Source organism: Gavialis gangeticus, unplaced genomic scaffold (genome assembly GCF_001723915.1).
Source record: "Gavialis gangeticus isolate Ggan-Ray unplaced genomic scaffold, GavGan_comp1, whole genome shotgun sequence".
NCBI lineage: Eukaryota > Metazoa > Chordata > Crocodylia > Gavialidae > Gavialis > Gavialis gangeticus.
The window spans coordinates 40,497,066-40,507,924 of record NW_017728993.1 but is presented as its reverse complement, the minus strand read 5'-3'; the positions used below and the strand labels follow the sequence as shown (position 1 = coordinate 40,507,924).

Here is a 10,859-nt window from a genome sequence, read left to right as displayed (position 1 = left end):
CTCTGCCAGCTTGTGACCGTTATTTCTGGTCACTCCTGGCTGTGCTCGGGGGAACAGGGACTCCCCCAGTGCCTGCTGATCCCCCCTGACTAGTTTATAACAGGCCACAAGATCCCCCCTCAGCCTTCTCTTTTGGAGGCTGAACAGGTTCAGGTCCCTTAGCCTCTCCTCATAGGTCCTGCCTTGCTGTCCCCTGGTTATGCAAGTGGCCCTCCTCTGGACCCTCTCCATGTTGTCCACATCCCTCTTGAAGTGCGGCGCCCAGAACTGGACACAGTACTCCAACTGCGGCCTGACCAGTGCCATCTGGTCCACAGGCTCATGGTATAAAAGGAGCTAAGACTTAAGAAAATTGGACTGTTGGAGTTACCTTTCTTGAGGAAGAGGATTCCACTGCCCCTCAGCTTCTACTTGTCTCCTCAATTCCTGCACTCGCTCACTCTTTTCCTTTTCTAGTGCCACTTTCCTGAATTGTTTGAAGCTTTCAGTTGAAGCTTTTATGGGAGCTGGAAGTGCCATCTTCTTACATAAGCTTATCCAGGACTCTGTATTCTTCAGCTTTAAGTCCTGAAACAAAGAAAGTACCTGTCCAGTTTAAATAGTCTGTGTACTAAGGTACATTGCTATACAAAGTTCCTTAAGGTGCAGACAGAAGTGGCAATTTTTGCCTGGACTGGCCCCTGAAAGCACCCGAGTCGTGATCAAAGAAGTCCTTGGCTGCAAAGCACTTTAAAAGGGCACAATCCCACGAAAGTCTGACCCCTCATTGCATAAGGGCTCAGATGAAGACGTTTCAAAACATAGTATCTTCAGTAACTTGTGTCTGCCTGCCTCCCAGCCTGGGAGCTGTTTTCAGGATGGGAGGGGGGAAGGGAGAGGAGGGAGTTTGTTCTAGGGTTTCTTTCTGGGTCTATTGTAACCTGCAGAGGAGGTGGGGGCTCCAATCCACCCACCCCAGCCTCCAACAGTGACTGGGGAACCCCTAGAACTCCCATTCTGAAAACACAGTGCCTATGCTGGGAGGGAGGAAGGGGGTGGTCATTGCTGGAGGAAACCAGCTGCAAGTTTGTAACCTGCAGCTGGGATTTCCCAACCCCCAACCCTGCCCCCCCTCAACCCAACAGCCAACTTCTGTTTGGTCTAGAGGATTGTTGCAACTCATAATGCTTCCTGCAAAGCATAACAAGTTACAGCAGGGAGCTGCTCTTCTGTCTGTGTCCTTAATTTTTAGAGTAGAGTAGAGTACCAAAAGATGATGCAGTTTTCGTTTGACATATTTAAAAGGTTTTACATTACCGAAGTCGTAATCTATTTGCAGTTCAGTTTCTTAGTGACTGAAATTGCCAGTATGTTTAATCCAATTTCTTATAGCAAGATGGAATACCCATAATTTTGGCTAAGAAAACATCCCCAATGAAAGCTTCCAAAATTTTGGAATATATTCCAAGCACATCAGAAAAATGGGTTACTAGCCATTGGCACAGCTGCTGTCAAATAACTTCCCAAAACTCTCCTTATAAAAGACAATATGCCTTAATATTTTACTTCCAAGAAGTGCAAAATCCTTAAATAAGCCTTCTGCACAGAAGCATAACAGTATTTTCTCCTCTGCCTAGCTTCCATTATATTACAGTAAAACAAACAACAAATAGATGCATATGGCTCTGTTGGAAGTACTCTGGCTTTCTACCAGTATTTGCTTCATAGGTCCAGTAACCAATATTAGGTTAATAAACAACACCTTTAGAGGCACTGGGGTTTTTGGAGAATCTCACTGTTTGACTAATGATGCATCAGCATCTGAACAGTATGTACTACTGGAAGAGCGGAATTTAGTAGCATTACTTTACTGCTTCTGAAGCCACATGTGGAGAACAGTTTTAAGTATACGTTTTGCTGAATTGAGATTAAGTCCACTAATGTCTAGTGCTGATAAGACCAGCAACTTGTCTGGAGAATTAAACCTTGCTTTAAAATTTAGATGATCTGCAAGCATCAACTTTTCCTGCAGCCACAACTTAGTAGGGACTAGAAGATTTCAGGACATGAAGTTGAAACAGGTTCTTGAATCTTTGAATGTGTTCTATTAGCCACAAGTCTACCAGGCACCAAAGGCCTAAGCCATAAGAGTCGTATTTATGGAGAACTTGAGATAACTAACTACTACTTCATTATGCACTTGGTTAGACAAACATCCAAAACTGTTTCTTCAAATTAAGATTTACGAGGGATACTCAGAGGCTACTCCTACCTTCTTAGAAAGAATTTGAGATTTAGCCTCTAGTGGGTTTTTATCAGTGTCATCAGAATGACCTGTTGGAAAAACAGAATGAGCATAATCAGTATTGCATCAAATCAGTTAAACCTTCTGAAAAACTAGTTTATTTTGGGAAGAATTGGATGATCTAACAAAAAATGGCTTCTTTTTTTTTTAAAGAACATGCAGCTTTTTCCTTGTGGCAAGGTTGCTTTTTATTCAGTAACAATTAAGACCAGAAAAGAGGATTACAGAAGCACCAAGGAGATGTTGAAATGAATCAATGAGTGGTTATACACCCAAATACCACTTTGAACTTGGCCCACAAGGGCCTAAACCACTAAGACATATTTAAAAATACCTCTAACTGAGGGGCTGCTGTTTCACAATATGTTTTAATGACCAGACATCCAGAGGGCTTTCATTTTCCAAATAATAAAGGCCTACATCGGGATTGTAAATTTCATCCCACCTTCTTGTTCTAAGAAAGTAGGCAGGCGTGGTACCCTCTTTCTAATGGCTAGAATAGGAATCTCTCTATTCACTTCCTTCCCCTGAATTCTTCAAAAGAATGACTATATCCCTAGCTTGATGTTCCAACTTGCTCTAGAGGGAGTACTCCATTTCTAAGTAAACCCACAATTTAACCTGCCTATTTCTACCTTTTATAAAATAAGATGTCAGCCAGTAAGGTTGAGTCACATAAACCCTTCTCTTACTCCCAGTGGAAAGTGGTACAGGAGGCATAGGGAACAGTCATATTTGTTGTTGAACTGCTGAGATCATACATCCAAGGCAAAAAACTAGAAAGGCAATTTCAATAACATTACTTCAGAAGTAGTCAGGTTTTCCTTTGTATTGTATTAATTTAAGATTCCTACTTTGAAGTATGTTGATCATGTGCTTTTGCACAAGTTACTTTATATATAAATACAAGAAAACACACCTTCCTAAATCAGGCATTTTCATATTAGAGTATTAATAGTCAAGGTGCCTATTAGTTACATGTATAATTTTGCAATATTTCACTGCTTGAACTTACTTTGCCTGAAATAAGCAGGGGTAGGGGGAAAGAAAAGTTAAAAAAAAAAAAAAGAAATTAGCACAGTAACAGAAGAAGAGGCATATTCTACTTTTACTCCAGGTGTCATTTTTAGTATTAGGAGAGGATTTCTAATGTACTTTGTAGATAATAGCTTTTTAGCTTCCCAACCCCAAAGTACCTTGTTATCAACACACAACAGAACTACTGTTACTATATCTGCACCTTTTGTGAGGGGGCAATTACAACTGAACTCTGGTTAACTAAATGTAGTCAGCAATTTCATAGCTCCTGTAGCTTCAACAACTTATTAAATATTTGATAAAGTATTAAAAATACATAAAGCATCCTGGGCCCATAAGCTTCAAAAAAATTCATTACGATTTCAAAGAGGGGTATGTGTGCGCGCACGCGCAACTAGACTCTCCCAATGAAGTCTGTAAATATTTTCCTGTTGGCAACAAAAAGATTCTCAAAATATAACACACATATCCAGAACAGTTTAGGAGCCAAGATGACCAGCAGAATTTGGCTAGCCAGCCCTATGGCTAAATAAAATAGAAAGGTAGACTAATGTAACCTTGTGACAGGGCTCCAAGCCTGGTACTATTTAGTCTCCCTTGTACATTTCTGGGCCATTTAAAAAAAGCCAAATCAGCCTGCTTTAGATACTTTATGAGCGGTCTATGTGAAAGAGTCACTACCTTGTTTAGCAGAGTAGTCCTTTTGTTCTTCTGAATGTAGATGGCAACCTTCACCATCCTAATCTTTGACCCCACAAACAGATAGTGTTACAGTAATAGGACTCCTAAAGCATAATCTTAGCAGATGAAGCATTAAAGGAAGGCCAAAGCATGCCTGCTCTTGAGGCATGAATTTTGTCTTGGCACACTATCCAACTAGCCTGAAGAGGAAATTTACCATAATGCTGATGACTGATGAACAGATTTTCCTGAAGCAGACTGAAGATTTCATAACAGGTTAGGAGAAGTCAAGTAGCACCCACAATACTCCATTTCTTCTTCAGAACCATGGATGCTAGATTAAGTGGCTGGAAAGCTTAATAATGAAGCTGCCAGGGGCCAAGGGTTCACCAATGAGGCATGTCTAGATCTCTGCCATTGAAGGCCCTACCCCTTTAGCTAGTATTGAGCTTCAGCTAGCTTGGTTGAGACCCTGGAGCAGCCAACACTGAGCTCATGATGCTGGTGGTGTGGGCTTCCAGTAAAGCTTCCTTATGGTGCAGTTCTTACAGGACTGCTAAGTTGGCACCAACTTTGGTATTACCCATGTTGGAGTGCTAAACCTCAAAAAAAGCCACTCCACTATTTTTAGTAAGCCTGGGTGGTCTCAGACAGAAGCCTGATTGGATATCAGTTTTTTCAGAAACTGACAAGTGGTGGAGAAAAGTATACAGTTTTAAAAAAAAGTCAAAGTTGAAAACAAATTTGTCAGAAAGATGTACATAGTAGTACTAGCCGCTCCTACAGCATCTGTTATCCAAAGGCTACAAGAGTGCAATATTCTAAAAGGAGCAAAGACTGAAGTGTCTTTTTTTTTTAAACAAGGAAAAAGGAAAAGAAAATGTTTTACCAGGGTATTAAATAATGGAAGAGGAATTTAAGACTTAATAGCAAGCACAGACCAGAGGAGTGGGCTATGGCAGCTATGCTAAGGACCCCTGCAATAGCAAATCTGGTACAGGTACAAGCTCTGCTCATTCTTCCTTGTTTAATAAATTAGTTAGCTGCCTCTCTTCCAACATCCAGAAAATTTGAAGGAAACAGAATTAATACTGGTTAATAAAAGTTTGTGAAGAAGAAAATAGAAGAGGAAGAAGAAACAGACACACACACACTGAATAGAAACAACAACTCTATTTTTTGGAAAAGGTACATTTTAAAATCTCATTTAATCCCAGTAAGATTAGGATATTCATGGCAAGAACTTTGTCAGAATGTTTTAAAGCAGTAGGAGTCAATCCTTTTGGCAGGCATACCACAAATTAGCCCTGTACCCTCCTTGGCTAGGGAGAGACATTACACAAACTGGTTTAAGTGATCAGAAACTGGTTTAAACCCATAACAGAACAGACATTCAGTGCCCATAAAAACTGGTTCGAAAGTGGCTGAAGCCAGTTTGAGATAAGCCTGGTTGAACGTAGTGTCAGGCTTAACTGTTTTGGATCAAACCAGTTTATGTAACGTCTGTTCCAGACCCCCTCCTGATTTAAGTTAAACCAGAGTCCTCCAGCATCCCAGATGCTTTGCAGCACTGGGCAGCAACCTCTGCTCCAGAGACCTGGGCTGACCCCTCCTCTCTGCTCCCCGTCTGGAGCTCCCACAGAGACTTGCAGACACAGAGGCAGAAAAGGATCTTGGAGCTGCTATTGATTCCAAGATGAACATGGGCTGCCAATGTGAGGACGTGGTCAGGAGGGCTAACCACACCTTGTCATGCATCCACAGATGCATCGTGAGCAGGTCCAAGGAGGTGATCCTCCCCCTCTATGCAACATTGGTTAGGCTGCAGTTGGAATACTGTATCCAGTTCTGGGCTTTGCACTTCAGGAGGGATGTGGACAGCATCAAGAAGGTCCAAAGGAGGGCCACTCACATGATCAGGGGGCAGCAGGGCAGATCCTACAAGCAGAGGCTACAGGACCTGAACCTGTTCATCCTCCACAAGAGAAGGCTGAAAGGGGGTCTGGTGGCCATCTATAAACTGGCCAAGGGGGACCAGCAGGCAATGGGAGGAGTCCCTGTTCCCCTGAGTACTACCAGAAGTAACAACGGCCATAAGTTGATGGAGAGTAGATTCAGGCTAGACATCAGGAGGCACTACTTCACGGTCAGGGCAGCTAGGATTTGGAACCAATTTCCAAGGGAAGTGGCGTTCACTCCTACCCTGGGGGTCTTCAAAAAGGAGGCTAGATAGATGCTTTTCTGAGGTTGTTTGACCCCAACATTCTTTCCTACCCATGGCAGGGGGTCAGACTTGATGATCTGCTCAGGTCTCTTCCAACCCTACCAACTATGAAACTATGAAGCAGGGTCTGCCTGGCTCCCCGCCCCCAACCACTCAAGCAGGGATCTCTCCCTCCTCTCTCCCACAACATGGACTATAGCCAGCATGTGGTATGCTGGCTATTGCTGAGAGGTGTCTGTGCAAGACGGACAGGACAAAGGCAGACAGGACAGTGTCCGCTTAGGGCTTTTTGGAGCTAATCAACTGGTAGCTGGTAATGTCACCCTGTTCCTTCCTTAGAAAAGGCTGTTTAAGAGCTTGAATTAAGTGAGTCTATTATTTTGCTCCCTAATCAGAACACCCTGTTGGGGTCTGGCCGCTCCTACCCCCCTCAGCTCAGCACTATGGAAGGGAAGGGAGGGCTGCTATAGCACCCCCCCAGATTTGAGCCTGAGCCACTGCAGCCATGTGCCTGTATTTCCTCAGTCCAGAGGGGATGTCCATCTGTGTGGTTACAAGCTGGTTCAGCCTAGCCAGGTTAGACTAACCTGCAAATATTGAATCACTTCAGGCTCAGGCTTTTTGAATGTCTGTCCTGAGCCAGTGTCTGGGCTAGCTCATCCATAGGTCTCCATTCTAAGCCCTAGAACTGCAAACTAGTACGAAAAGATTTTAAATATTGGTACAACAATTTTTGTTCTTCTGTGAAAAGTGTGCCTTATTACTTCCTGGAAGGCAATGGATTTTCTAATAGTAGACTTAATTTTCTAGATGATGATTAGGGTGCAGCTTATTTCAAAGGGCAACTTATCCAATCAGCTGCATAGGACTGCTTATGAGCTCTGTCTGATCTAAGGGCACTACTTCACTGTAGAAAAAGCTGCAGCAAGATAGCTAAAGCTCTTTTTTCTTCATTCAGAAACCCACAATTAATGAATCAGATTGAAAGCCATCCAGATAGGAGTCATCTGGGTTTTATTGTGTATAATGCTGCAAAACGTTATGACATTGGTAGATGTTTCTGTCTCCATTAGTTTGGGCCCAGAAAAAAGTAAGTTTCATTCTCCGATGGCACTTTCCCCTGCTTCCAAGAAGGGGGCTAATCCATCCTTACCATGGACAATTGATTTTTAGCTCATCAAAATATATTTCAAAACTACTAAACTCTGTTGCATCCTTAAGTAAAGAAAGAGTTCTATGGACAAGATATTCCCAAACCACTCCCAAGACAGTCCTTCAGTCCCACTCTGAAAGTTACTCTGTGGTTATGGGCTATGTAAGACCTCTTTCCTGGGAAAACTTTGCCCTTTTCAGGCCATCTTGTAGAATTCCTTACTTCAGGATGCCCTATTGGAAGTCCTAAGAGAATGAAATTCTACAGGTAGGCATACTCTTCTTTTATTGCATGAGAAAAAAAAAATATATCAAAATTGTAGAAATCACTTAATTAGACACTTCAGAAAAATGGAGCATCTGTTTATTTTGGCGGTTACTTGCCAGAAATACAGCAGTTGCTATGTGGAGACATTCCAGGGAGCTTCAGAGAAGTTTTGAAGTTAAGCCAAGTTTTGTTATGTAACAAGTCATCAGTAAGCTGAATCTAGGTTCTTTTAAACTTTCTGAAGTATTAGGTTATTTGTTCCTTCTGCAAAAGTTCCAGTTAAAAATTAAGCCTTTAAAATGTTCATTGACTGTATATTTTCTTCCTATTGGATACAGCCAGAAGAACAGAACATCTTTTACCTAGCTTTATGAAAATCAGCAAAGAAAAAAAAAAAAAGAAAAATAGCAAAAGGAACAAAGTATACCTGGACAGAAAGAGCGCCCTCTCTCAAAAAATGTGCATGCAGCATTTCCATATTAGCTTGGAAACAAACATATTTGGATATCACTGGTCAAACAAAAGTACACATACACATGTATTTAAAATCTGTGCCTTCAATCTCTGTTATATTTCTATGATGACAATACATACTTTGTTCTTGATTTATGGATTTAGATTCAACTGTTCCTTCTGAGGTCTTGTTTTGAAGAGCATTTGATTTTTCTGGATGAAGTGGTGATGTTTTTTCTGCTTCTACTTTGACATCATCCACTGAAATATTCTGGGAAGAATTAGATGCCTAGGAGAGAAGGCAAGGCACTTTTCAAAGTATATCCTCAAGCTACTGAATGGGAGATTTATGTAGTTGTTCTACTGCAAGGAAGAATTAGGTTTCATTCCTATCATTTAGTGGTATGTTAAAAAAGGAGCGAAGTGAGGGGACAAGAGGAAGCTTATGGTTCAGATTCCATTTTGTTCACAACACTTAAATTGTGCCACATGGCAGAATTTGGTTCTTAGATCAGCTGAACTTGTACTAAATATTCTTGCTGACTTTCAAGGGCAACTGTCCTACTTCATCATGGGGGCAGTACCTTAATTCATGTATGCTCTTGTAGAGCATAAATCAAGAAAAAAAAATCATTTAAAAATAGCGGTGCAAGCTTAGGGGGCCAGAAGTCTTGCAATATTGGAACTACTCATTTGGATGGACAGTGTTAATTGCCAGAAGCTACCCCAAATTGTCTGTAGGTAGTTTTGTATAAACATAATGAATATTCACCTCTGGAACAATGCAAATAAGTTGGAAGACAAGAGGCTGGCAAAGTTTTAGATTATTTCAAGGAACTGGCTGGAATGGAGCAGGGTGCAAGGGAGATACAGCTTTGATTATACCCAAGGAAAAGGAAGTTAGATGTATAAAACTTTCCTAATATGCAACATCTCAATACTTAGTCAACTAATTTTGATGTATGTTGCATATTTAAAAACTGCAGCTAAACCAAGTATGTAGATAAACATTCCAGCTGGATACTTTGAAACAGTTATGCATTTTCAATTAGCTTCTCAGTTGGATTATTAGCAACCCATTCAGATTTTATATTAGAGCTCAGAAAGGCCCAATAAGACTATGGCGTTTTTGAAAATAGTTAACATTTGCTAATTACCCTTACAATGAACTGTATATGTAGTATTCTACCCCCATCCCAGGCATTTCAGCATGGGTCCACTTTTAATAATAGAAGTAGTAGTAGTATTTAAAATGATTCAATGGTGTTTAGAGCAGATGACTGATTTTTATGCATTTTAGATGTGTAGTTATAAATGGGTTACATTATTCTATTGGGATTATCCCTCTTTCCTGTTTTGTTGTACATGAATAGCAGAGCACCTCTTACTAGAGGCTCCAATACTTGAAATGACATCTGCCATCATGTCAAGCAACCAGACATTTTTTGCATTCCACCACAAAGTTAAATGTCAGCCCTAAATAAGTCAGGTGTTGTAGGATCAGAGTTTAATACTCCCCCCTGCACCTGCATGAAGACAAACATGGACAAGCAAACATCACTTTTCTTTCCTGTACATAATTTATATAAAAACAAAAAACAAAAAAACCCTTGTCAAACAAGCTTTAGTTCAAGTGCCCCAGCTGCCATTTAAGCACGGAGATGCTGATATACAAGATGCTGCAGCACTTTAGAGTGGTGCTCGGAGCTACTCCAATTAAAAAGTGCCTCCCCCCCCACCTTTGGAGCATGTGTAAAAGTGCCCTTTGCTCTTTAATAAATGCGCATTAAGACAGGCTAATGCGAGGTACTAGGAAAATGCACAATGGAAGTACTAGATGTAATGCACATTAACTAAAAACACATTAAGGTATATATAGAAATGCCCAATATAATCAAACATCCTATTTCAGTCATGACAGCAGGTTGTGGATGACAACCCAAATCTAGTATGAAGTCCAACTTAATGGTCTAGCAGTATCTTTCTGTAGTTTTGTTTTTCTAAAGGAGCAGAAGAGAACAACACCTAAGCAAAGGCTGTTTCCAATGCCTTAAGCATTCCCGTATTCTTTTCAGGGTCAAAGCCTCTGAATGAAAGGTATTTTGGAGCAAATCTTTCTCCTCCTCCCACCCCAAGGATGGATAAACAAGCTCCTGAATAAAATAATTGACAAATTAAGTTTCTGTAGCTGGAAACATAGAAGGGGCATGTGCTCTGCTTTAACAATGAAAAGGATATTTTGGGGTTATCAGGGTTTTTCTTTTAGAAAAGCCACTCAAGCTTTTCTAAAAGTAAAAAAACAAAACAAAACGGAATCTGCCTCAGACAGGCACATGTGATGACACGTTGCACATTAAACTGTGCAGAGAACTGCTAATTAGCATCTCTGGGGCAAAATTTGCTACTGGGGATTTCCTGCTAGCAAAAAAGCCTGCCTGCTGGCTAGCCCCATACTGAGGCACCCTGTGCCCCAGCCAGCCCCCATTGCAGCACATGGAGCAGCAGGACAATGTGTCCCACTGCAAGCCTCATGAGCAGTGGTATGCACCGCAGCACAAAGTAGTAGCACAAATTTGTGCCACTGCAAAGGCATGCCCCTGCTCATGTGGATGCAGTCAGTCAAAGGCTTTTCTATTAACTTACTTTGCCATATTAGATCTCCCCATCAGTGGGGTCTTTTGGGAATAGAGGACAAGCACAGAAAGTGGGAACCACAGCAGGTGGTTACACTGGCACATGAAATTAATATGCATGGGTGC

The 10,859-nt window shown here is 41.3% G+C and overlaps 1 protein-coding gene across 2 annotated transcripts in view; it reads right to left on the bottom strand.

The window, feature by feature from the left end:
• The window catches only part of BRDT (bromodomain testis associated), a 61,104-nt gene that overhangs the window by 7,003 nt on the left and 43,242 nt on the right, over positions 1-10,859 (bottom strand). The window contains exon 14 of one of the 2 annotated variants that reach the window (XM_019501601.1): positions 371-567. In XM_019501601.1, coding sequence (XP_019357146.1) covers positions 371-567 — 197 coding nt within the window. Of the gene's footprint in view, positions 1-370; positions 568-8,085; positions 8,390-10,859 lie in introns of those variants that run through there. The other variant, XM_019501602.1, reaches the window with a different exon arrangement.